This window comes from Hyperoodon ampullatus (genome assembly GCF_949752795.1).
Source record: "Hyperoodon ampullatus genome assembly, chromosome: 14".
In the NCBI taxonomy this organism is placed as follows: Eukaryota; Metazoa; Chordata; class Mammalia; order Artiodactyla; family Ziphiidae; genus Hyperoodon; species Hyperoodon ampullatus.
In genome coordinates this window covers 25,802,946-25,830,085 of record NC_136927.1, presented here as the reverse complement: position 1 = coordinate 25,830,085, position 27,140 = coordinate 25,802,946, and the positions used below count along the sequence as shown (strand labels likewise).

The 27,140-nt window shown below is 52.9% G+C and overlaps 2 protein-coding genes across 4 annotated transcripts; one reads left to right on the top strand and one right to left on the bottom strand.

The window, feature by feature from the left end:
- Positions 1 to 453: 453 nt before the first annotated feature.
- Positions 454 to 13,636, top strand: EEF2KMT (eukaryotic elongation factor 2 lysine methyltransferase; the record flags this gene model as incomplete). 3 transcript variants are annotated; one of them, XM_079719265.1, is made up of 8 exons in its annotated part: positions 454 to 549; positions 2,411 to 2,473; positions 4,368 to 4,448; positions 5,046 to 5,147; positions 9,786 to 9,919; positions 10,003 to 10,298; positions 11,489 to 11,638; positions 13,349 to 13,636. In XM_079719265.1, the coding sequence occupies 8 exons, from the start codon at positions 454 to 456 to the stop codon at positions 13,447 to 13,449; spliced, it is 1,023 nt and encodes a 340-aa protein (XP_079575391.1). In that variant the 3' UTR covers positions 13,450 to 13,636. The 3 variants fall into 3 exon arrangements, with proteins under 3 accessions (XP_079575391.1, XP_079575392.1, XP_079575393.1); XM_079719266.1 differs by lacking the exon at positions 5,046 to 5,147; XM_079719267.1 differs by lacking the exons at positions 4,368 to 4,448; positions 5,046 to 5,147.
- Positions 13,637 to 14,293: 657 nt separating this feature from the next.
- ALG1 (ALG1 chitobiosyldiphosphodolichol beta-mannosyltransferase) lies at positions 14,294 to 25,804 on the bottom strand (the record flags this gene model as incomplete). The annotated part of the gene is made up of 13 exons (XM_079718513.1): positions 14,294 to 14,425; positions 15,540 to 15,615; positions 16,958 to 17,072; positions 18,203 to 18,313; positions 19,064 to 19,123; positions 19,445 to 19,483; positions 19,663 to 19,784; positions 20,535 to 20,645; positions 20,982 to 21,071; positions 22,557 to 22,705; positions 24,336 to 24,439; positions 24,575 to 24,652; positions 25,588 to 25,804. The coding sequence occupies 13 exons, from the start codon at positions 25,802 to 25,804 to the stop codon at positions 14,294 to 14,296; spliced, it is 1,404 nt and encodes a 467-aa protein (XP_079574639.1).
- Positions 25,805 to 27,140: the final 1,336 nt, after the last annotated feature.

Below are 27,140 nucleotides of genomic sequence, written 5' to 3'. Positions count from 1 at the left end.
CTGGAACAGCGAGAATGGTTACCTGGCCCTTGGCCTGACTGGAAGCTCTCGCTGCCTCGCCCAGCGGAACCTGGCGCCAAACCCTGACTCCACCCCACCGAAACCCTGGCCACGCCCCTCCGACCCTGGCCCCGCCTCCCAGGCCCCAAATCTGCCCCAGAGCCCGCCTTCAGGGCCCGCCTCCAATTTTCCCAAGTCCCGCCTCCCAGGACCCCTGCAACGCCTCGACCCACCCCCACCCACCCCACCCCCGCCCACCTCCACACGCACCTCCGGCTGGCACCGCCTCCTGAACCCTGGCTCCCTCCCTAAGCCCCGCCTCCCAGGATCCGAGCAGCGCCTGGCCCTGCCCCAAGCCCCACCCCGGCTCCGCGCGTTGCCTCGGGCCACCTCCCGGCGTAGCCCCGCTCCCCCCGTCTCTCGGGCAACGCGGCGGCCCGGCCCCGCCCCGCCATGGCGCCTGAGGAGAGCGCTGAGGCTGCGCCCCTGCTGCGAAGTTTCGAGCGCCGCTTCTTGGCGGCGCGCGCCCTGAGCTCTTTCCCCTGGCAGGTGGGCGGTGGGGAGCGCGGAAGGCGGGTGGGGGGCGGTGGGGGCGCGGTGGGGCGGGGCTCCGGCCTCACCCCTGCTCGCCCCGCCACGCGGCGGTCTCTGCTCCCTCGCGGGCCCCGGCATCACGTCCGGTTCCCCGGGCATCGCTGGGGCCCGCGCGGGCTGGCGGCGGGGAGCAGGAGGTCCACCTAAGCACCCTTGGGCCCACCCTGCGCTCAGCCCCCAGCTCCCTCCTCCCCTGGGCCCTTCCCGCCCTGCACTGTCTCTGCAGACCGAGTCCCACGAATTGAAGGAATGCGGGGTTTCCTCCCAACTCCTTTTTCCGCTGGGTTTTTAGGGTCATGGACAGTTTGTGCCTTTTTTTAGCCAGTTATTATCCTGGCCATTGGGTAACAGCTGCTGCTGCTCATTTAAACAGCCCACGTCCTCGGGGCAGCGGGAGACCACGCTGCGTTGAACTCAGCGACCAGATCGCAGACCCCTCGGGCCTGGGTGTTCTCATCTGTGTCAGCAGCATTGGACAAAGCCCTCTCAGAGGCAGCTGATGGAAGAGACAGGGAGGTACAAAACTGTCCAGGAAAGAGACGAAAGAGCTCACTTCCCTGCCCTGGGGACCTGCCATTCACACAGAGGCGCATGGCCGAGGCAGCAGCTTCTTTCTGCCAAGGCCAGGGCTCTAATGACACTGCGTCCTTTATAATCCATAATTCAAGTGCGGTGAACTCACTGGGATGACTCAGTTTGGACATATATTCCTCCCCAGGTCTGCCCCATCTTAAGAGTGGAGGTTAGTCATTTGTGTTTCATTGACATAAACCATTTAGCATTCTGGGAGATCATTTCCCGTCAGAAAGGAATGTGTACATTTTTTAACCCCAAATTTAAACCTTCATGACAGCATCCAGTGGGCCCAATTCATATCGACTATAATTGTTCATGAGTGAGTGCTTACTCTGCACCAGTCCCATGCTAAGTGCTCACTTAGGCTCACCCACAGCACCCATGTGGTGAGAACTATTCTTATCATTGGTTTGACTAGAAAAGAAGTTGAGAGCAGCATTGGAGCACTCAGACCTGGGAGACAGACAACCTGCTTTGAATTCTGGCCCTGCCCCACCCCACACAAGCTGTGTGACCTTGGGCAAGTGACTTCGTCTCTCTGTTCCTTCATATTCTTATTAGTAAAATGGGAGTATAATGATGCTTAACCTCATAGGGCTGTTGTCAGGATTACATGAATATGTGTCAGCTAGTATTTTTTATTCTGTCAACAAATGTTTACAGAATGCCTTCCACAAGCCAGGCACCAGAATCAGCAGAATACAGACAAAGCCCTGATAGATGGAAGAGCCAGAGAATAAAATAATAAAAGTAAATGAATAAGCAAGAAAACACGGGGAGATGATGGTGGCTGGAAAGTCAATAAAACAGGGAAATGTAATCAATTTAGGAGAGTCGGGAAGGCCTTCCAAAGAGGTGACATAGGAGCCGGGACCTGAACAGTGAAGCAGCCAACCTGCCGTGGAAAGGTTTCAGGTTGCCCACCAGGTATTAATGCTGTGGCTCCCCCTGTAATTCCAATTCAGCCACAGAGCTGGTCTGTGACCCAGGCAAGGCTAAGCTGCCAGAGCTAATGCAAACCAAGAGTCTGTCTTCTGATGTTCTTTCTCTGACTCATCCAGGTGTAACCCGGAACTTCTCAAGGTCAGGCTTTCAGCTGCCTGTGCCTTCCACATCATTTGGCCCCAGGTCCCTGGGGAGAAATCACTTAGCACTTTGCCAGCATGTCCCATTGCATGTTTAATGTTCCTGTGATAATGCCCTTGAGATTTCTTTCTCTTCCCCCTCTCTCTTTGAATAGAGCCTAGAAGAGAAATTAAGGGACTCGTCAGGCTCCGAGCTGCTGCTGGATATTTTGCAGAAGGTAAGAATCACAGAATCACTGGAACGCATCAGTGGCCTGATTTGCCCACGAAGACGTAACAGGTGCACACGTATCCTTTAAAAAGAAAGATGCTGCATCTGGGTGTGAGCACCTCAGACAGCTCCAGCTCTTTTGTTTTCTTAGATAAAGACATCAGAATATACAACAAGCTGCATGAGAGGAGGGAACCTGGGGCATGTTTTTCTAAACCATCCGCAGAGAAAGTGGAGATGACAGCTGTAGGAACATCTTCTAGCATTTGCTAGCTGCTCAGAGACTTTTTTTCTTTACGTTTAAGGGGAAAAGAAGCAGGCAAGTCTTGCCCACCCGTGTGTCTTTTGTAGTTGTGGATGGGCCCCTGCTTTTTGTAGGTGGGGTTTGGACTCCAGGGTGCATCTGGGTGCGGGTAGAGGAGGGACCACCACTCTGCCTGGCCTGTCCCACGCTGCCTGCCCCTGGCCATGTGGGTCAGGTGTATATCACACTGCATCCGGGCTCTCTACCCTCTTAAGGATCATGAATCCTGAAAACCCAAAGTTGTGGACACTACCCCAAGGAAACAACGCTCCGGAAGAGTACATTTTGTGTACAAATGCATGGGAATCATACACACCCCTCCAACCACTGGTCCTGTCCAAAGAGCCCAAGGTCAGAATTCCTGTCTGGAGGGTGAACCAAGAGTATCCATCTGACCACCGTGTCGAGAAGATGCAGCCAAGCTAGGGAAGATTCCCAGGAGATCCAGCAGTTCAGGACTGCGAGCTCAGACCTCTCTGAGGCCGTTGTCATGCAGTCTGCTCTGATTTTTCACCCCAAGGTTAAAACCTAATACCCGCCAAGCCCCTGAAGAGTTGTGTGGGCATTTTGTTGCCCTTGAGTAAAATCACGTCCCTCCAGCCAGCAGGTCCCATGTGACACAGGCCCTACTCTCACTGTTCCCGTCCCCTGCCCTCCCTCCCAAAATGCCAGGTGGGGGCCTGCACAAGCTACTCAGCTTCCTGGAACTCGTTCCCCTGCTCTCTGCTTCTCTCAGCTTCAGCCGAAGTGTTGCCCTCAGAGCCCCCTTCCCTCTCCACTACATCCCAGGCAGAGCCCCCACCTTCCTCTGTCCTGGCCAGCGCAGCACTCCACCCGGAGGTGTGAGCTCCAGGAGGGCAGGTGCTGAATCTGCCTTGTCATATACCATTTGGAGCTCTCACCCCTTCCATGGAGCCAGACAGTCCCACATTTGTCCTCACTACAAACTCGAGTTCCTGCTGGCTGCTCTGGGAAGGAGCATGTCTTAGTCCTGCTATAACAGAACCCCACAGACTGGGTGTCTTGTGAACAACAGGAATTTATTTCTCACAGTTCTGGAGGCTGTGAAGTCCAAGATCAAGGTGCCAGGAGATTCAGTGTCTTGTGTGGGCCCACTTCCTGGTCCAAAGACGCTGTCTTCTTGGCTGTGTCCTCAGATGACAGAAGGGGCAAGGGAGCTCTCTGGGGTCTCTTTCATAAGGACACTAATCCCATTTATGGGGGCTTTACCCTCATAACCTAATCACACCCCAAAGGCCCCACCTCCTGATATCATCTCAGTGGGTGTTAGAGTCAACATGTGAATGTGGGGTGGACACAAATATTCAGTCTACAGCAGGGTGTTAGCTTGAGTCCGTATGCCCTATGTTCCTGCCCAGAAAGGGCATTAGAAACACTGCCATGGTCTGTGCCACTGTAGTTGAGAAATGTTTTTAGGAAAGGGCTTATATCTTAAACTCTTTCAGATGCATAAGGGTCACCCAGGGCCAGAATTCCAGGAATCTGATAACTGGGGTTTGCCCTGTATTCACTTGAAGCTCATGGGAGACTTAAGGCGGAGTCTCTCCAGCAACCCACACTGTGTTCCTCGTCACAGACCGTGAAGCATCCTCTGTGCAGGAAGCATCCACCGTCAGTGAAGTATGCCTGGAGCTTTCTCTCAGAGCTCATCAGAAAGGTCAGTGATGGGCACTGTCCATCTGGTAACCAGGCAGCATCTAGGACTTGGCTGGCTCTCCAAACGTGGGCTTTGCCTGTTGGAGCTCAGATCCATCCCATACTCTTTGCCTGCTCTACAGATCCCCATATAGCAGGGAGCTCCCTGGGCAACTGCTCCCAGCTGGGTTCCACCAATGAGAAGCCATGGAGGGGGGGAGAAAAGGAGGGGCTGTGCTTTGAGGGGTCTCCAGGAGTGGCTGCATCTCCTCTGTTGTCCTGGTCCCCCATGGAACCTTCCCACTCCTACCAGGAGCCCCTGAGTGTGGGAAATGCCACCTTCTCCCTCTGTCCTGCCAGCTCTCACATATCCCATTTCTCCTGCCCTACACTATACCTCACCTTCACCCTCTCTACACCTCTCTTTGAGGCCCTCCAGGTCCCCCCACCAAGTGATCTGTATTAAGTCAATCACATCCCAAGTCTCCCCTCCAAATTTGGTGAAAATCCTCCAGCCATTTTTACAAATCATAGTAAAAGCAAGCAGGTGGAACCTTGGTTTGATTCACGAGGGTCAACTTAATCCTCTTGCTGAAGCTCTCGCCCTGCCCGCCCCCAGCACGAGGCTACCCACATGGAGCCTTTGGACGAGCTGTACGAGGCGTTGGCGGAGATCCTGACAGCCGAGGAGCCCACCCGGTGCCACCGGAGCTACCTGCTGGTAGGAGACATGCGCCCTCCTCCACACACACAGTTGATTCAGGCTCCAGTCAGCCTCACGTGGCTTCAATCCTGACTCCTCAGCTCTGTAGTCTTAGACGAGGTCAGTTAACCTTCCTGAGCCTCGGTTTCCCCACCTGTAAACCAAGCACTTCAACAAATAACACCTGTCTTACGGGGTGACTGGCGTTAAATTAGGTAACACACATGAATTGCACAGCAGCGACCTGGCGCTCAGACCTCAATAAATATTTGATGGATGGATGTTACAGGACAGCAGTCTCTCCCCGCTGTCCACTGCCACCATCACCAGGCTGACCAGGTGCTTGGCCTTCTCACTGGTCACCTGGCTTCTTACCCCACAGAAGTCCATTCTACACACAACAGTTTTTGTTTTCTTTCTCCTTTAACCTTTTATTTTAAAACAAAGATACAGAAAACCATGCAAAAGAATTAGATTATCGAATTGTCACAGGGCGGCCACCATGGTAACTGCCAATCTAGCCAAGAACTTTGGCAGCCAGCCCACAAAGCCCTTATTTGACCCATCCCAGCCCTCCCTCTCTTTCAGAGTAAGCACTCTGAGGTCGTACCACTGCCATGTGCACCTCTGGACATAGTCTTGCCCATTAACTAGGTCTGGCTCAAAATTTCCCTTCATCCGCAGGTCCCCCCAGCTCCTTCTCTTCCTGGCAGTTTGGCCTGGACAGCTTTCCACAGGCTGACTTTTGGTCGCACACACGTGGTGCTGTTCAGCTTGTTCCTCTGTCCTCTGTTCCCCGAAAATCGGCGGCTGGATTCACAGGCCCACTCGGACTCTTGTCTGTTTGACCCCTTTGGCAAGAAAACAACCTGGGTCCTAGAAGGCACAGCATCTATTTTTTATCCTCTTCATGGTAGCACTTGTGGGTGCTTAAAGCTTAGACTCATTAATTCACTGAAGGATGCAAAAAGGTGATTTTTCTTATTTATTTGTTTGTTTGTTTGTTTGTTTATGGCTGTGTTGGGTCTTTGTTGCTGCTCACGGGCTTTTCTCTAGTCGCAGCGAGCAGGGGCTACTCTTCGTTGCAGTGCGCGGTCTTCTCATTGCGGTGGCTTCTCTTGTTACGGAGCACAGGCTCTAGGCACATGGGCTTCAGTAGTTGTGGCACGTGGGCTCAGTAGTTGTGGCACACAGTCTCAGTTGATCCATGGCATGTGGGATCTTCCCGGACCAGGGCTTGAACCATGTCCCCTGCATTGGCAGGCAGATTCCTAACCACTGCTCAATCAGGGAAGTCCCAGTAATTTTTCTATCATTTTGTTTTCATTCATTAGCTGGAGAAATTTTATAAGGAAATGCCTCCTTTCATCCGTATTTGGTTACCTACTGGTACAGCTAGTAGAGGAAAGGCAGAATACAGACTTCTTTCCTTTTCAAGATAGTGAATTGGTTTCCTATCATTCCCAGTAGGGGTTCAAACCATTGCAAATCGTGTCATTACTGAAGCTCAAAATGTGCTATTTTGAGTCACTTCAAGTAGGCTTCTTTTTTTTTTTAAGTAATTTTATTTTATTTATTTTTGGCTTCATTGGGTCTTCACTGCTGCGCATGGGCTTTCTGTAGTTGCGGCGAGCGGGGGCTACTCTTCATTGCGGTGCACAGGCTTCTCATTGCAGTGGCTTCTCTTGTGGATCACGGGCTCTAGGTGCACAGGCTTCAGTAGTTGTGGCACGCGGGCTCAGTAGCTGTGGCCTGTGGGCTTTAGAGCACAGGCTCAGTAGTTGTGGCACATGCGCTTAGTTGCTCCACGGCATGTGGGATCTTCCCGGACCACGGCTCAAACCAGTATCCCCTGCACTGGCAGGCAGATTCTTAACCATTGCGCCACCAGGGAAGTCCCCTCAAATAGGCTTCTGAGTCCTTTGACATCACCTCATAGTTTTCTTACTTTAGTTTATGTCAAGCTTTTCCAGACTCATCTTGTATGTTTCCTGCCCCAGACCTGGAATCAGCCATGTCTTCAAGAAGCCCTAGTTTCTTTTAGTGGGAAATGATATTTAGATAGACCACAGTCTGGGCATTAGGGATGATCATTGTTGCTGTCTAGGCCTTTCTGTGGACAGAGCTAGGATATGGGTGGAGATACATATCCATACTTTTTAAGAGAAAATACCTCATGAGTCCATATTGATGTTTCTGATTCAGGATCAGAAGGGTTTTCACTCAGCCTCTTCTGCATTGGATCCCTATCTCCTTTCTTCTGCTCTGCTCTGGAAATTTTGGTTCTCAAGAGCATGGGGGTCAGGATATCCCCCAGCTGCCTTTGGCTTATCCCGTATTGTTCGTGCGTGCAGCGATCTCAGAACAACAGCACTAATCCCTCACACCAACTGTGGTTACTGAAAGCAGCGTAAATTTTTATATGTGCCACCCTCATTCTCCCTACATAGTCATCATAGAGCCGTTACATAGTATTACCACAAACTTAGCAGCTCAAAGCAACATAAATGTGCTATCTTCCAGTTCTGTAGGTCAGAAGTCTGCTGGGCTCAGCTGCTTACTCCTCTTTGAGTCTCACAGAGCTAAAATCAGGGTGTCTGTAGGACTGGGCCCGGGGGGAGGACCATTCCAGGCCCTTCAGGTCATTGGCACAATTGCGATTTCTGCAGCTGCAGGAATGAGATTCCATTTCCTTCCTGGCTCTTGGCCTGGGGTGGTTCTCAGCTTCTAGGAGCTGCCCTGTCCCCCTGACTCATAGCCCCTTGATTCCAAAGCCAGCAACCACTTCAAATCCCCCCTGCCTCTTTTTCTTCTGCATCTCCCAAACATCAGCCCTGATGATTAAATCGGGCCCAGCTGGATAATCCAGGATCATTTCCCCATGTCATGTTCTGTAACCTTAAATGCATCTTCAGAGTCCATTTGCCAAGAAGCACAGCACAATCACAGGGTCCAGGGATACGGGCAGAAACATTACCGACCTCAGGCACATACCGTAGTCTCTTTTCAGTCTCTGTATTGGTCCGTATATTGATGTCTCTGTAGCCATTTTGGTTGTCTCAAGTTCATTTTCTAGGAGGTTCTTGAAGAAGGGCTTGTTGGATGGACCTTCCCGGACTTCTTGCATGTTGATAACAGATTGAGCCATTTTTACTTGAATCTTGACTCACACCTTCTCTCCCTGAGTCTCTTAAATATATTTCTCCACTTTCTTTGGCATAAAGCATCATTGTGCAAAAACCTGATGATAATTTAATTTTCTTTCCCTTTTATGTCACATGCCCTTTTCTCTTAGATAGCCAAAGCATTTTTTTTCTTTAAAGTCCAGTAATTCTATTAGACTACGTCTCGAGGTTGTGATCGTTCTGAGTCAGTGACCTCGGGTGCAGTGTATACTCTTTCAATATTCATTTCAAATCTGTTTTCTCAGGAATGCTTTCTTGAAATATAATTTTTAGTATTTGTTCTTTGCTTTCGTTTCATTAAAAGTACCTAAAAATTTGTGGCTTAAACAACAGAAATTTATCATCTCACAGTTCTGGAAGCTATAAGTGCAAAATCAAGATGTCGACAGAGTTGTTTCTTTCTGAGGCTGTGAGGAAATGATGTGCTCTGGGCCTCTCTCCTCAGCCTGCAGATGGCCATCTTCTCCCTGTGTGTGTGTCCTAATGTCCTCTTCTTATAAGGACATGGTCAGATTGGATTAGGGTCCCCTTATGTCCTTATTTTAACTTGTTTCTCTCTATAAAGATCCCATCCTCAGGAATTCCTTGGCGGTCCAATGGTTAGGACTCCGTTCTTTCACTGCCAAAGGCAGGGGTTCAATCTCTGATCGGGGAACTAAGATCCCCCAAGCTGCACGGTGCAGCCAAAAAAGGAGGAAAAAAAGACCTCATCTCCAAAAAAGGTCACATTTTGAGTTGCTGGGGCTTAGGACTTCAGCATATGAATTTTGGGGGGAAACAATTGAACCCATGACAATCTCTTAATTTCTTTTTTTTTTTTTTTTTTTTTTTGCGATACGCGGGCCTCTCACTGTTGTGGCCCCTCCCGTTGCGGAGCACAGGCTCCGGACGTGCAGGCTCAGCGGCCATGGCTCACGGGCCCAGCCACTCCGCAGCATGTGGGATCCTCCCGGACCGGGGCACGAACCCGTGTCCCCTGCATCGGCAGGCGGACTCTCAACCACTGCACCACCAGGGAAGCCCTTAATTTCTTTTTGATTTTTAAAATTTCGCTCCTTTTCACTTCCTGTTTCTCTTTAAGGTTTATCTGTTTTTATGTTTTGGTTTGTTGTTATGCTCATGCTTTTTTGAGTAGCCTTTATTTCTGAAATGATGTTTTCTGTTATTGTCACACATTTCTAAGTGTTTCTAGTAGCCATTCAGGCCTTGCCTCGGGGCCCTCACAACCCCACTACCGGAGCAGGCCGGTTCCCTCCTAGGTGGGCTCTGGGGTCACTGTCCTTGGGTCTACCATGTGCCCTGTTGCTTCCCTCTTCTGTCTCCACTGACACGTTGAGCTCACGAGGGTTGTGTCACCTGCTCAGAACCCGCCAGTGGCTCCCCATCACATTTAGACTCAAATTCTAATTCCTTATGTGATCCACACCTGCCCTGGTTGCCAGATTAATCCTCTCTCCCTGTTTCTGCCTAGCCCTCCGGGGACTCTGTCACACTCTCCGAGAGCACGGCCATCATTTCCCATGGCACCACGGGCCTGGTCACGTGGAACGCCGCACTTTACCTGGCGGAGTGGGCCATGGAGAACCCAGCGGGCTTTGCTCACAGGTGACCTGGGGGTGCAGGGCTGGGCACCAGGGAGGTTTGCCACAGGGGGATCACAGACACGGCCGCTTCTCCCCGTCATGCAGGACTGTCTTAGAGCTTGGCAGTGGAGCCGGCCTCACGGGCCTGGCCATTTGCAAGATGTGCCGGCCCAGAGCATACGTCTTCAGCGACTGTCACAGCCATGTCCTTGAGCAGCTCCAAGGGAACATCCTTCTCAATGGCCTCTCACTGGAGCCAAATGTCGCCGCCGTGGCCCAGCACCTAGGACACGACACCGCCGATGCAGAGAGCCCCAGGGTGACGGTGGCCCGGGTGGACTGGGACGTTGTGACGGTCCCTCAGCTTGCTGCCTTCCAGCCGGACATCGTCATTGCCGCAGGTACCGCCCAGCTCAGGCCACTGGAGTGTGGCCTCCCTGAAGCTCCACCTGGCTTTCAGTGCTGGGAAGGGGACGGTGAGCGCTGCCTGGTGGGAAGAATGATGGGATTTGGGTCGTGTGGGCCTCCAGGGTGACATCAAAGCACAGAGCGTGCTTCTTGGGTGCCCTAAAGCCACAGCCCTCCCATTTGAGACAGTGGCCACGCCTACTGCCACACTAATGGTCCATCCTATAAAGGAACCAGTTCTTCCCAGCAAGGCTGGGACAGACTTCATGTCCCTCTCCAGCAGCCTGAGGGAGGCCTCTCAGTTGCCATCCAGAACCTAAATGAATATGCCAGAGCAGCCCCACAAAGCAAGGGAGCCGAGCTGGCCCCACCTACACCCTCTGTCTTCAGATGGGGGCAGAAGTGGCCACAGCAGCCTTGTCCTTTCAGGACCACAAAGAACGGCATGATCCTGATTCCTCTGCATGCCCTGGGCCAGGCCGAGGGTCAGGGAAGGAGCTCTGGGTGCCCCCACCTCTGTCAGCACCTGCTTCCTTCTCCGTGCACACTTGTGTGTCCCTGAGGCCGAGGGCTCTGCCTGTATATCTCTGTCCTAGGTCCTCAAAACGAGTCCCACAAGGAGGGACCACCCACTCTGGTGCAAGGATGGGACCCTTGAGGGAAGGGGCATATGGTGTGGGCACCAACGGGACTGTTGCCCTCCACGGCGCTCACCCAGCCCCATCTGGCTGATGTTACTGTGCTCTGGCCTGGCCATGGCCCTAAGACCCAGGCCCAGAGCGGCTGGAGCACAGAGGCTAAGCAGCTCACCCTGCAGGCCCGGCTGGTGGGCGGGAGGGGGCTTGTCCCCCACAGGAAGGAAACGAGAAGTCTGAGGCAGTCAGGGTTTGCTTCATTAAGCACCTTCTAAACAGGCCATAGGCAGAGAATTGATTTTTTCTTTTAAAGGAACACCAGTAAGTCCTGGATATGTTTCACGTGTTGCAGTGTCTTTCAACAGTTTTTTCTCTGCTAAGGGTTTTTCTTTTTACCCCTGTAATTTTCTTACCATCCAACAGCACGAACCTAATAGAACTGCTGCTTTGTAGGCCTTCACCCTGCTGCCCATGTCAGCACAACCCAGAGGCCCCCATCCTGGGGTCCTGGAGGAGCCCCTTCCAGTAACCTGGGGTTTTCATCACAGATGTGCTGTATTGCCCAGAAACTGTCCTCTCCCTGGTCGGGGTCCTGCAGAAGCTCTCTGCCTGCCAGAAGGACCAGCGGGCTCCTGATGCCTACATTGCCTTCACCATCCGCAACCCAGAGACGTGTCAGCTGTTCACCACGGAGCTGGGTGAGCCCCGGGCCCCTGGCCGGGCTGCTGACTCTGAGGGGATGCCACCCAGGCCTGCAGGGCCACTGCACTGGCCACAGGACTCCAGGGAGGCAGAAATCAGGAAATTAAAAGAATGGGGCCCTGGAGACTAGCCAGGAAGCCCCAGACCACAATGTGCTGGGCCAACGACCCCCGACCCTCCGCCCAGGAGGTCAGCAGAGGAGCCAGGGCCAGGGAGTTGGTGCTCTGGGGAGGAGACGGCTGACGCGGTGATCTCGGAAGTTTGAGACCAGCAGTCCTACTGTGTGTTTAGGGAAGGTTTTGAGAGGCTTCCAGCCTGTTTTCTTGCCTGTAAAACAGAAAGGATGGTGGATGCCAGCTGGTATCAGGGTAGATGAGTTCTGGCCACACAGCAGTCAGGTGCAGGCTCTGGAGGTAGGTCCCCGGTGGAACTGGGCCACCCCTCTCCAGGTCTTCATTCATTGTACAGCAGAAACATCCACCTCAGAGTTGGAACAGGGCTGGCACGAAGGGTGTGCTCGGGAAAACGGCAGCTGCTGTTACTAGATCAAGCGCACAGGAAATGGAAGAATGAGGGATGCTTTAGAGAAGGGGGTGGGGTCTGCCTGAGTTGGCACTGCTGCAGGCGGGCACTGTTCTCAGACCTGACCCGCGTCAGCCCCTCTAGCACCTGGGGTTGGGGGGGCGGGGTGCTGCCATCCTCTGTCCCACCCATGAAGACACCGGGGTGCAGGGCAGCTGAGTAATCACCCAGGCACCCATGGACTGAAGCCAGGCAGCCGGCTCCCACTCTCCACCCCACCACCCCATGACCCCCACCCTGCAGTCCCCACCACAAGCCAGGCCTGATCAAGGTTTCCCACACATGACCGGGCAGCAGTGCAGAGCCCTGTGCTTGCCCCAATCCCCCACCCCCCAAGCAAAGCTCTCCCACAGCTGCCTCTGCTGACAGAGAGGACCAGCGCCCACCCCTGTACAGCGTGTCCCACTGACGGGGTGTTTGGCCTCGAGAAAGAACCAAGTCCTTCAGATGCTTATGTGAAAAAATATCCACGCTGTATTTTAAGAAAGCTGAGTGCTAAACAGCATATACAGTATAAACTCATTTTTAAGCTCATTTTTATTTAAAAAAAAAAATTGTCATGTTAATACACATATGGGGAAACTCCACACACACCAATTAACATTATTAACATGTTATACCCGGACGGCAGTATCATGACACTTATACACTGTATGTCTAGTATTTCATTCTTATAAATACTAATTTTTCATTCCTAAAAAACTGATGACAAAATTCTTGCCAGGGGCTCGTCAGACATCTGTGCGTACACAGAGGCCGTGAGCCCCTCTGATGCAGGTCCAGCCTCTGAAGGCACCAGGCTGAGCTGTCAGGCAGACGTGGGTTCAAACCTCAGCTCCTACTGAGCTGTGCCCGGTAACGGGATGGAGGACCCAGATGGGACCGTGACTTTCCAGGGATGCACACGGCCCAGTGGGCAGACGCAGCAAACCTGGCTGCTGTGAGCTGCTTACAAATGGGATTCCTGGTCCCACCCCTGGAGGCTGATTCCAGGTGTTTGGATGGGGCCTGGAAATCTGTAGTCTGTACCCCACACCCCCAGGCCTGTCCCAAAGCCCCACACTGATAGGGTGGTGTCCCATCCCCAAACCCCACATGCTGAGACGCATATGTTCTGTCTCCAGGCCGGGCTGGAATCCCGTGGGAAGAAGTGCCTTCTCACGACCAGAAACTGTTTCCCTACGAAGAGCACTCGGAGATGGCAATTCTGAAACTAATGCTGTAGATTTATAAATGGTTTTAAAGAACAATGTGAAAATTAAATCACTGTCCTGGAAAGAATCTGATAAAACTTCCACTGGACTTGAATGTCTGAAGAATGTTAAATTCTGAATCAGGAACCACAAACTGTTCGAATAAAACATAAACTGTTCAAGCATGTAGACCCCTCTCTGCCAGCTGGCTTAGTTCTTAAGAAAATCACCATAAATCAGAAGTGAAATTTTTGGCTCAGAGATAAGCATTTCATTTGCGCAAATAAAAACACATACCAAATATGTTCCCCCCAACCTGAACACATATCCCTCGCGGAGCCAAGCCCGCTGCACACGTGGCACATCTGACTGCCCTTGCAGGGCGGTGGGCTGCAAAGTCTGTTTTCAAAGCAGGAATCAAAATATTAGGGACACAACCAAGCAATGCTGGGAAAGGCAGACACCAGGAGACAGGACAAGGATGCAGAGATGTTCAAGACACAAATAACAGAAAAGTCATAAACTGGGGGAAAGAAAGACTCATAAGACACGAACAGAAAAGAGAGAAGGGATTCAGAGCCTCCAAAGATGAAAGCAGGCTGAGCCAGCTTCCTGGGCAACAAAAACTCCTGATTATTCAAAGTAACTTCATTCCCCAGGCAGTGCCCACTGTCAGCCTTTCAGCTTCCATCCACCAGGAGGCGCTGATCTACAGAGTTTGCCCAGGGACTGGCCAGCAGTGGCGGCTGTGAGGAGGGGAGTGTGGGCCAGCTCCTGGGGAGGAAGATGAAAGGTAAGGAGGGGTGTCAGCGTGAGGGTCTCTCCATGATGACCAGCACAGGACACCTCAGGAGTTTCAGTCGTTGGCCCGAGGGGTCACGTGTCCGTAATCAAAGGGAGCACTGTCCGCTTCCAGCTCTCATCCCATCGAAGCTGCTCTGACTCCCGGAGGTTCTTGCAGAACTGGTTCAGTTTGCCAGCAGGATCAGGAAACTTTGAGAAAAGCATCTAGAAGACCAGAACTTACCTCATCACTGCTTCCTGCCCCCACCCCAGGTTCCACCCCAAGCTTCCCCTCCTCCTTCCCAGCAGCCCAGGCTCCCGCTGCACCCCAAGCCCAGCTGCCAGGCCAGTCATTCTGCCAAAACCCTCCCTCCTTCACCGCACTTCCAGAAGCACCACCGGTGTCCTGGGGTCTCCAGCGGGACTCCCGCTCTGGCCCAGCTTCCACACCAGGCCTGGCTAACTAACCCTTCTCAACAGCCCCGACCCCAATGTCCCTGACCCAGCAAGCCCCCTCCCTCACCAGGCGCAGGGGAGCCTTCATGGCCCAGCTACGCTCTATCTCCTGCTCTGCTCCGACCTGACAGCACAGCCAAGCTGCAGTGTTCACCATCCACACCCCATGCTCTGCCGGCAGCCCCCCGCCTCTGCCTCTGCAATGGTCTGCTGTTCCTTCCACCAAAAGCTGGCCTCTACCCAGCACTGTCCTGCCCACGTGCTAAGAACTAGGTGATGCCTGCGTTCTTTCCAGCTCTGCTAAACTAAGGTGTCTGCAGACGCCAGCCTGTGGGCTACATGCAGCCCTCCGCCTGTCTTTGTAAATAAAGTTTTATTGGAACACAGCCACACCCCTTCATCCACAGACTGTGGATGCTTTCATGTTACAACAGAGTTGAGTAGTTCTGACAGAGACTATGGCAAAGTCTAAAATGGTTTTTTTCTGGGCCTTTCCAAAGTCTGTTGCCCTTGGTCTCAGTGATCAAGAATGATGACGTGTTACTTTTTGTAATTTGTAGTAAGAAAGAGGTATCCTTTGAAGATGCCCACCCATCTCATAAGGCTGGTCCAGGAAGCTCCCTCGCTCCTCACTCTCCCTTCTCAGATCCAATCACCCCCTAAATGGCACACAGTCCACCTGGCTCTAGCATCACTGTGTGGTGTGAGCTCCATAAACCCTGACAGCAGGTGGGGCGAACCCTGATCCCTCCGGGGCCCAATGGGGCCCAGCCTCTGAGACCGCTGCTCGCTCACCCAGACACAGCCCAGGGCCACCCACCCAGCTGCAGGAACAAGGAATCTCCAAAACCCTGCAAGCCGCAGTGTGGAGCAGACACGCTACCTGCAGCTGAGCTGCCAGCTCCTCTGAGTCCTCGAAGACCAGGCCGTTTTCCTCGTGTTTCACAAGCTCGTGTAAGCTGCAGAGAGAATCGGGGGGGGTCTGAGAGCTGCCTGGAGGAGATACAGAACCCAAGGTGCCCACCGGCTCCCCCCCAACTCCACCCCACCCGCAGGCTAAGCTGGAGGCAGGAACAGTCAGTGTGGTTTCAGGAAGCCTGTTCTTAGATTTGGCGCCTGAATAGAAAAAAGACCTGGCAGGATACACATTAAAAATCCAAACTGGGCTTCCCTGGTGGCGCAGTGGTTGAGAGTCCACCTGCCAATGCAGGGGACGTGGGTTCGTGCCCCGGTCCGGGAAGATCCCACATGCCGCGGAGCGGCTGGGCCCGTGAGCCATGGCCGCTGAGCCCGCGCGTCCGGAGCCTGTGCTCCGCAACGGGAGAGGCCACGACAGTGAGAGGCCCGCGTACCGCAAAAAAAAAAAAAAAAAAAAATCCAAACCAATTTGGGGAAGGAGGGACCGTAAAGGGGTATGTGGACTTTTTGTGCTACATGCCGTCTCCAGTGAGAACGTTCTTAGTAAGTTCTGCCTTTTTTTTCTTAATTCCACAGCAGAGAAACCAGGTAAAAGGCAACCCTGCTGGAGGCAGGCTCAGAGGTGATCAGGAGGTTGATCCCAACACGATCTGAACCCGGGCTCCAACATCCTGGATTTCCCATTCAGAAGCTGGCTCCTCAGCTCATAGTGAGGCCACTGTTTCTACAACCTTTTCTAACACTACCGTCTCCAAATGTCCTCTCCTGCCCATCTTTGCCAGGAAGAGCGGAGACAGAAATACACTCATTCAACTGATTCGAACCCAACTACATGAACTCAGACTAAAGGGACAGAGAGAGAAATAAGTCCATGTGAGCTGTGTGGGCAATTCCAGCCACCATTGCATCCTGTGAGCACAAGCCCCCAAGTAGAGTACTTAAGATTCCCGTTTTTTGTTTTTTTGTTTTTTTGTTTTTGCGGTACACGGGCCTCTCACTGTTGTGGCCTCTCCCGTTGCGGAGCACAGGCTCCGGATGCGCAGGCTCAGCGGCCATGGCTCACGGGCCCAATGGGGGATCTTCCCAGACTGGGGCACGAACCCGCCTCCCCTGCATCGGCAGGCGGACTCCCAAGCACTGCGCCACCAGGGAAGCCCAAGACTCCAATTTTTAGTCAACACAAGCTCTAACTGGAAGCCACCCTGTCTGGTGGGGCACAGCCCGCCCACAGGGACCGGAGGGCTCCTGCTCCCTCTGGGTGGCAGAGCCGCACAGATGGGTAGGTGGAGCCCTCCAGGGAGCCTTCCCGCGCAATTCTGCTGGTTCCCCCCCAGCTGCTGGTTTGAGAACCTAACCCTGGGAGGACTGGGTTTCCGCTCCTACCACTGGAAGTTCACGGCGCACACAGGCAGGCAGCACCCGAACATGTCTACCACCTTCATGGGCAGGTCCAGGCCGCTGGAGGACCGGTGCAGGCAGACGCCCAGGTCCGCAGACCCTGCAGGGCGAGGGGGAGGGGGCCATCAGCTCCGGCTGTGCGCCCGGTGACCACACGTCCTGCAGGGCTGCGGACCGAGGCCTGCGGGGAGGAGTGGAGAGGGGGTGATAAAGGCCCCAACCCCGCACACGACTGCCTGGGGTTGGCCAAGCAGCCTGGCAGGAGGCGGGGACACGGAGGTGCTTCCCACCTGCCGCTCCTGGCCTCTCGGCCCTTTCTGAAAACGACCTGCCCGTCACCAGTGTTTTTCTTTAAACTGACCCCCTTTTTCTCCTTAACCACGCTGTATTTTAAAAGAAGCCGCAGCAATGATTGCTTAATGGGTTCTGAGTTTCTGCTTGGGGTGATGAAAATGTTTTGGCAAGAGGCAGTGGCGGTGACTGCAAAACACTGTGAGTGTAATTAACGCCACTGAATTGCATACACTTAAAAATGGAAAAATGGTTAAAATGGCAAATTTTGTTATGTGTATTTTATCACAATAATTAGAAAAAGAACCCAAAGCAGACCCAACAGAAAACCAGCTGTCGCTGTGAAGATAAAGCCAAGGAAGCAACCTCACATCACTCAGTGCCGCTGGAGCTCCTGCCTACAAAGGCTCCCCGCCTCCCACTCCGGAGACAGCTTAGTGGCTGCTGAGACCTATAGGCACCGAGCCAATAAGCCCTCCCCGAGGGATCAACAACGCCAAGAGAAGGGAGGGCAGCCCCTTCTCACTGGGAGAGTCCACACTGTTTACCTCGTGGTCTCTGTACCTCCCAGACTTGGGAATTGGCCCCAACCCAAGCCCCGCCCAGCCCTTCTGCCCATTGTAAGAGCAGGATGAGTGGAGGGCGTGGAGGCCAAGAGCACTCGGACGTAACCTTGGCAAACAGGCAGGGAGGAGGTGGCACACCAGGAAACAGCCTAGTTCTCCAGGAGTCCAGCCAGGGCCCATCCCAGCCTGAGACCTACATGTGTAGGGCCCCTGAGCAGACAATGGCTTGAAATCATTAAAGGGTTAAAAAAACAAAGAATACACAAAAGAACCTGGTAAAACACTCACTATCTGGCCCTCTTCAGAAAAACTCTGTCCCCTGCCCTCAGGTATTCCCTTATAAACCCCAGCCCTCCCCCTGCAGGCCTCTTACCTAGAAGCAAGGGGTAGTCCTCGGCCTCCAGCCATGGGGTACAGACCTGGATGTGCTGGAAATGCTTCTGGCAGATGAGGCGGCTGTAATACTCCTTCAGAGGCCCTTTGCCTTACAGAGAAAACCGGAGTCACTGCACTGGGCCCATGTCTGGCCCTGTCCCCCAGCCCCAGGCCTGAGACGCCCCTGCAAGGGCGTGAGCAGAAGGCCCACAGGCAGCAGCTCCAATCAGGCCCCCGTCCAGGCCCCTTCCAGAAACGACCCCCAAGGGGTGTGCACCTTGACTGCTGAGGCCATGGCCGTTCCCCCCGCAGGCCTTGGGCTGGGAACACAGCCAGGACAAACTCTGGCCGGGCACCAGAGTGCCCACCAATACAGCTTCTCACACAGACTGCCCCTGTGCCCTGCCCAGATCCCCAGGTGGCACAGCATGAGCAGTGGGCTCCTGCCGCCCCTGGGCGTCCAAGGGCCTGGAGGAGAGGAGTGTCCAAGGTGGGGCAGCTGGCTGAGGACCCTCCTCCTCCAACCAAATCTCCTCCGCCTCTCTCTCTTCACTGGGCTCCTTTGGAAACAGTTTGACATTGGACAGCAGGCTCTCATTTAAAAAAAAAAAGATACTTGGAAACCACTGTGAAGTAGAAAGCTCAGTATCTCTGAGGTCACGCTATCTGAGATTGAAATCTAGACTCCATGCCCTGCCATGAGGCCCTTCTGAGCCTCAGCCTCCCCCTGTCAAGCTGGTGTAGAAAACCATACATCACAGAGTTGGGGTGAGAATTAACGAGACAACAAACATCACAGGCCTGACATGCCTCCACTGCCCCGTTTAATACAAGAACAGGGATGGTCCCAGGTGGGTACCTGTTATAACACAGACCAGAGGAGGGAGGCTTTCTCCATCGTCGATCAGCTGTTCGAACTCTGTGTTTAGGAAAATAAATATATGATAACCAAGATCATGTAGTCGGGAAAGTGAGGGGCTGATGCGAGGGGGTGGGGGAAGGGAGAGGAGGAGGGAGCACTGCTCCCAACCATGCGATCCCTTCTCCTGGAGGTGGCAATTCAGAGCTAGGCTGGTCACTCACTGACCCAAACGGGGACTCACGCCTGCCACCTCCACCCAGTGGCCCTGGCCCTGGGGTCAGGAACACTCTGCCGAGGACATCACACAAGGCCAGGTGAGCATCCTGCAGCTCAGCAGCCCCCAACAAGCCCAGCTCCTGATCACAGCCATACACCTACTTTCTAATGCTGCCAACAAGATGGAGAAGTCTTCATCCTCTACGGGAAAAGAGAACCGAGTGTCACAGGCCAGTTTCTAGATGCCTCCCCACCCAGCTCAGTGTGCTCCCCTTTCTCAAGGCCCCGAATACGTGTGGTGTGCACGCCTGGCAGCGGCGAGAACACAGGCTCAGCCAGGTGACCATACGAGCCCCAAGTGCCCAGGCGGGTCCTGAGACCTGTCCAGCTCGTGCTGCTGACCAAAAGGGCCGGCCGCCCGGGAAGGTAGGTCACTGTTGCACTCTGGGCGTCCCGCTCTGTAAAGGCCGACCTCTCCATGCCCGGGTCCGAGGGTTCTGAACTGAAGGAGCAGAGAGAGAGCCCGTGAGCTGCCACAGAGCAGGCCCTTGGGCCCGAGAACGGCCACTCTCCCACCAGAGTGAGGCCCGCAGGCTCCCAGTTGTTGGGGTGCAGCCACGTCAGAGCCACCAGGTGGCCCTACCACCCAAGGCCTTGGGCACAGACCTGCGCCTTGGCTTCTCTCTTATCTGTATTTATGTGTTGCTAGGTGCTGAGGTCGCAAGGCAGACAAGGCCGACTCAGCCCCTGCCTTCACGGGGCTTACTGTTCTAATCATCCCCTAGACTTAAGATGAGGACGCTGTGACCCCTCCAACTGCCCGCACATTACTGAGAGGAACAAAGACCAGCTGTATGGAGAGCGGCTCAGAAGGGAGCGGCTCTCAGAAGGGAGACGCCCAGAGAACACACAGGTGCACAGACCCCGCCATGCGGTCAGGAACCACTGGCAGGAGGGTAAGGACACCCACAGCCTAGTACAGGGCAAACACTTCCTTAAAGGGCCAAAGAGTAAACACTGTAGGCTTTGGGGAGCCATACGGTCTCCATTGCAAAGCCCAGCTCTGCTCTTATAGTGTGGAACCAGCCACAGACAACATGTAAATGAATGAACATGTTGTGTTCCAATAAAATTTTATTTATAGAAACAGGCAGCAGGCCTACAGCCATAGTTTGCCATCCCCTGGATTAGGTCTCCAGGTCAGCAGCGAGCATAAAACAAGGCAGCTGAAAGCTGAAGACAGCAGACTTACCAGGCCCTGAATGCAGAGTAGGCGAGGCTCAGCTTCATAAAGAGCTGGTGTTGCAGGTCCAAAGGCGTCTCTTTAAAGAAAGATGCTGGCTTGTCGTAGACAGTCACAGCTCTGCAATGAGATCATTGGGGGCTCTACGGAGGGGCAAAGAAAGGCCTAAGGAACATGAGACCCAGAAGTATCCAGAAGAAGAAGGGTGCTTAGGTATCCAAGTCTCAACAATAAGCTTTAGAATTACTTGGAGAAGCACAGAGAGAATTTCTAACATGAACACTTCCTGGACCATCTGGCTGGCTGGGAAAGAAACTCTAGCTTCCTCCTCCCTCAGTCTCCCCAAACCAGTAACCACCTCCCGGAACCCTGGGAGCTCCCAATGCCTTGCAACATGACACAGCAGCTGGGAGTCAGCGGTGCTAGGAGGGACCCCTCGCCTCCCGAGGCCCCTACTTGATGCCCCAGTTCTCTGCCAGGTCTTCCCGCATCGCATTGCTCACACACAGGTTCAGGTGGGACAGGCGTCCGCAGAGCTTCTCATACCTGAAAAGACGTATCAGTGGTCAGCCCAGAGCTCTCTGGGCCAGGAACCACCACCCCAACCCCATGGGACTTGACACCTTCTGATACAGAAGAGGCTGCAGAGCTGGGATCTCCCAAATCAGGTCACTGGCAAGGCACCTTCCCCGTGTTTGCACTGAGTTCTACCACCTGTACTATTACTTCCCTCACACCTTTCTTTAAATCAGATTGCTTTTCAGCTTAAATACAATTACTTTCAAGAGAAACCATGTACCACTACAGAATGGAAAATCCAGTCTCTCTTGCCATAAAATGAAGGAGAAATACAATAAAATCTTGTTATTAAATCTCAGCCACACTGCACTATTCCCTGCAAAGGCTGTGGGGCTGAGGCTCGCTCCCAATGTGTTACAAAGGGAGTTTAGCAAATGCTAGAAAGGCGTTATCAACAGATTAGCTCCAAACGGAGACTTGAGCCCTGGTGACAGGGCAGGACTGAAAAAGAACTGGAAATGAACAGGGTTATTTCACGTGTGTAGGTACCACGGCCTGTTCCTCACTCAGGATGCAGAGAAAGCTCTGGAGCTGGACTGCCTGGGATGGAATTTTGGAGCTCACATGTATTAGCTGCGTGGCAAGTGACATGAGGGCTCTCAGCCTCGGTTTCCTGGTTTGTAAAAAGACAGCGATCACAGAACACCCTTGCTGGGCAGCACTGGAGTCTGAATGGGATAAAGGCTTGGCCTGAGGCCTGGCATGCAGCAAGCGCTCACTGATTGCTGCTGTGACCACCACCCACAAATGACCCATCAGGGGAAACGCCACAGCCGGCAATGGCTTGAGGCTGCAAGTCCACACCGAGGCAGATGGTATAACTCGGCCTTAGAAGACAACAACATTGCTTCCTCCTCCAGGTCCAGCCTGCTCCCAAGGCCCTTCTTCCCTCTCCCTGTCTCATCAGCTGCAGCAGACTGTGACCCACGTCCCCGTCTGCCAGCAGTAGTCCCCAGTTTCCATTTGGGTATCTGGTATGGGTGCACCTGGGACCCCAGCTCTCCAGTGGAGCACTTGTCCCAAGCCTGAGACAACGGGATACTGAAGCCCCCCAGGCTCAGAGGGGGTCAGAGGACGCCAGGTGAGCAGGAACCAACCACAGGCCTGCTCTCTCCACTGAGCCTGGTGGGGTGGGGATGAGAGCGCGGGGCTTCCGGAGCCTGAGAAACACCTCTAGGAGGAAGTGTGGAGAGACGTGAGAGGGGTCCTGATGACACCTTTTTTGAGCTCAAAGTCAGCCATTTCTCAGGACTTTTCCGTTTCATGGGCCAACAAATGCCCTCCTTTGCTCAGGCCTGTTTCTATCACTTGTCACCAGCGTCAGCCCAACTCCCCAGCCTTGCCCTCACCCCCACAGGGCACACGGGAATCAGCTTCCCCGGGTCTCCGCACTGGCCCTTCTTCCCACCACAGTTTGGGGACGGTGTCGGCACCCTCATCCCAGACTCTCACCACTTGGCCAGCAGAACAAGGGGGTGGCCGGGGCCGTGCACCAGACCCATAATGGAGTAGCCGTAGTTGTGCCAGTCAATGACGAGCTTGCTCCCACAGAGGCAGCCTGCAAACCAGCACACGGCAATGGCGGGCAGGCCCGGAGGGTTCTGGGAAAGAGAGACTTGAAGGAAGAGAAGGAAACCAGACCACAGTCGAGAATAAACCAAGTAAAAATAACGTACGTGGCAAAGAGTCAATTATCTTTACAGAGCTCTTGATAATCGATAAGCAGAAGAAAGACCCTCTTCCTCACCAAGAGGTATAAACAGTCATAAAAGAAAATTGACCAACCTGAGAAGTCCAAGATCACTGATACTCAAGGAAACAAAAAATGGAACAAGGAAGTACCATTTTTCACCTATCAGAATGGAAACTCTAAAACACCTAATGATATCTGGTGGTGCTGAGGACGGGGGGAAGAGGCTTCCCTGTTAAGTGGGGGATAAATTGACCCAACCTTACTCTAGGACTATCCAGTAACACATCACAACATTTTAAAAGTGCATGGACTCTGACCAAGCACTTCCCGTCCTAGGAATTTACCCCAAGGAAGAAACTGAACCCATGCAAAAGACATATGTTCACTGATACTCTTCACCATACAATTTTAAAAGTAAAGGGCTTCCCTGGTGGTGCAGTGGTTGAGAATCCATCTGCCAATGGAGGGGACACGGTTTCAAGCCCTGGTCCGGGAAGATCCCACATGCCACGGAGCAACTAAGCCCGTGCGCCACAACTACTGAGCCTGCGCTCTAGAGCCCATAGAGCCCATGCTCCACAACAAGAGAAGCCACTGCGAAGAGAAGCCCACACACTGCAACGAAGAGTAGCCCCCGCTCGCCGCAACTAGGGAAAGCCTACGAGCAGCAATGAAGACCCAATGCAGCCAAAAATAAATAAATAAATATAAATAAATTAATTTTTTTTAATTTTTAAGTAAAAATATCAGGAAGAATCTGAGTGCTCATTAAGATGAGACTGAATGACTACATTAGGATACATCTCATATCAGGATACAATACAGTCAATTAAAAGAAGGAGGGCTTCCCTGGTGGCGCAGTGGTTGAGAGTCCGCCTGCCGATGCAGGGGACACGGGTTCGTGCCCCGGTCTGGGAAGATCCCACATGCCGCGGAGCGGCTAGGCCCGTGAGCCATGGCCGCTGAGCCTGCGCGTCCGGAGCCTGTGCTCCGCAACAGGAGAGGCCGCAAAAGTGAGAGGACCGCGTACCACAAAAAAAAAAAAAAAAGAAAAAAAAAAGGAGCCTCTCTACGTTAAAAAGCAGTGAAGGTAAGAGGCTAAGAGTGGAACTGCAGAACTAGAGTGACAACCTGGTTCAAATCCTGACTCCAGCTCTTCCTAGCTGTGTGACAATGGGTTACTTACAGAACCTCTCTGGGTCTAGGTTCCCTCATCTCTAAGTGTAGGTAACACAAGAACCTACTTCTCAGGATTGTTGTGAAGAATTAAACAAGATAATGCATGTAAAACACTTAGATATGTAACAAGTACAAAATAAGACTATCTGTAAAACACTGAAAAACAGAAGGGATGAGTACCATAAATAGAATGGACACATACCATAGGCTCCTACTCATGTTTTTAAAAGTTTAAACACACACATGTGAATATGCATTTACCAATCTGTACATTTTTTTAAACTGGAAAGTAAAGAAAACTGTTAAAACAGTGGTTCTCACAGCGGGAGGTGGAGCTGGAGAACCTCCAGGACACGTACCTGGAGAAAGATGTAAGCTGCTGGCTTCCCGCACATCAACTTCCACAGCAAGTGCACTGCCTGAAACACAACTTTGACTCCATACTGGAGAATGTGGGGCCCAACTGCAAGTCAGAAAACAGCCATCACTAGTAAAGGAGTTCTTGGCAATTTGCAGATCCCCCCCACCCCGCGCTCCCCGCCCTCCCCCCCACACACACACACAGATTCAGAGATATCGGGAGTTGACTGCTTCCTACCTGCAAGTCTCTGAAGTTCTGTCAGACTCACAATCCGAATTCTGTCGCTCTGCAAGAGCTCATCGTGGGGTTTGGAGGCTGAAAAGAACGTCCCTTTTAATGTGCTGGAGAAGATAATCTAAGTTAAAGTCAGATGATCCCCGCCCCACAGGCTGAATAGGGGAGAGTGTTTTGGAACCTCTCTGTTCCTCAGTAGCCAGAACAGAGAATGAGGCCAGTTCTTGTCCAGATTCCACTAGACCACCCACAGAGGGAGCGCTGGAATCTTACCCATTTTTACTTAGCACAATGCCTGGCACATAGTAGGCACTCAAGCTGACCTAGATTCCCTGGATGGTGGAATTATCACACCATAGGGAGACCCCTAGGAAGTCTCACTCCAGCCCCTCACCCTGGGGTAGCAGACTCTAAACAGGGACCAGAGGCAACCAGTGCTATTCCTTTTTTCCCCTGATATGGGATAGAGCTACCTTCTAAAGATGTCAAAGTGGGGGAAGATGGAGGAGCAGACACCCCTGACCCCGCACACTGAGGGAAAAACGCTGGACATCCTGCGAAAATAAAACATCTCCTGCCTGCAGAGTTCTGCGCTGAGGGTGAGGAACGGAGAGGAGACAAGTTGCCTGTCGGCTCAGACACTGCCTGAGAAAAGAAGCCTCAGAGATGTGCTTACCAGCACTTGCCCTGGGGTCACACCCACCCGGGTTCCAGTCCATCTTTCCATTTACTAGGAATAAGTGAGACTATGCACTGAGTTCATTTAGCTTAGCACAGTCCTGGCATATGGCAGGCGCTCGATTAATGCTGACTGTTCCTAGAGACCCACCCAGCAGAGGCTGGGCAGAAACCTGGCAACCGCTGTCCAGGCCACAACCCGGCTCGTCCAATCTCGGAGAGCTGCCCGACGGAGGAGAGGGAAAAGGGGCGTCCCCGCCTCGGCCCCCATGGGGCGGTCAAAGCCGAGGGTCAAAGTCTGAGAGAGCAGCCTCCCTCCCAGGCCCCCGGGCACTCACTGCAGAACCCCAAGAAGGTCACGGAGAAGCCGCGTTTGGCCAACGACAGTGCGTGATACTGCATGCGGGGACTGCGGCCCACGTCGCCCAGCACCACGACAATCACGTGGCGGGCCGCGCGCCCCCACCGCCAGCGCTTCCACGCCACCAGCAGCAGCAGCAGCAGCAGCAGCAGCAGCAGGGAAAGCGCCAGCAGCGCCGCGCAGGAAGCCGCCATCTTGGCGGGCCGGCAACCATCACGTGACCGCGCTCCCGCCGGCTGGGCCAGCTGTCCGCAGCCGCAGACCGAGCCTCCTAGGTGGGCGGAGAGAAGGTAGGCGGGGACGTGGTTCCCAGTTCCCTAAGCCGGGGCCCGCGAACCTCCAACCTGGGAGCGGAGGTTTAATGGTATTAAGGTAAAGTTGTTACTATGTAGGGGTCTAGGAACATTTTTTTCTTCAAAGTTCTAAGATAATTTAAAATATAGTGAGATAACAATTTGGATGAAACGCATAAGCATAATTTTGAGAAAAGAGACCAGCCAGAGTGCATACTAGCTGGTTCCATTATATAAAATCAAAACTACGCCTTTTTTTTTTTTTTTTTTGCGAGACGCGGGCCTCTCACTGTTGTGACCTCTCCCGTTGCGGAGCACAGGCTCCGGACGCGCAGGCTCAACGGCCATGGCCCACGGGCCCAGCCGCTCCGCGGCATGTGGAATCTTCCCGGACCAGGGCACGAACCCTCATCCCCTGCATCGGCAGGCGGACTCTCAACCACGGCGCCACCAGGGAAGCCCAATAAGCAGGTTTTAAACCCCTGCTTCAGACCTCAGGAGGCGGAAGTGAGTAGCCTGTCATTGTTCGGCCATGAAATCCAACCACAATGGGGAGGGGGGGAGATTCTGTTGCACAGAGAACTTTGCATGCTGAACTGGATCATAGGGCATTAGAAAAAGAGAGAGGGAAGCAGCAGAAAGAACTCCGTAAACAACAGATGGAAAAAGTCTTAGAACAAAGTCAATACCTAGCTGCTTGCAGAAAACCAAACCAAGTCCAAAACAGCCCCACCATCACTTCTGTGCCCAAACACTCTTCCAAGCACAAGATTTGCTAGATACACATTTTATTTTATTTTATTTTGGCCTCACCGTGGGGCTTGTGGGATCTCAGTTCTCCAACCAGGGAATGAACCCGGGCCATGGCAGTGAAAGCACCGAATCCTAACCACTAGACCACCAGGGAACTCCCGCTAAATACTCATTTTAAACATATTTATTTATATACAAAGTAGGGCTTGCTATCTCTATTCAAAAATGTTACTCAATGTCCAGAAATTGTTAGCCAAGAAAGGACTTGCTGATTTTGTTTAATAGATGTTTTTATTATTATTTATTTGTAAGCTGTCACAGCCCAGTGTTTTTGTAAATACAATAAAAGCCAAGTTACAAGGAAAGTTATTGTGATTACTAGATTCATCAGATAGAAAGTTGCTCTGACATATTGCTATAGAAGTTTCCAAAGCCTGTTCTCATCCCCTGTCCTTGTCTCCGTGCAAACGCTCCGCGGCCCAGG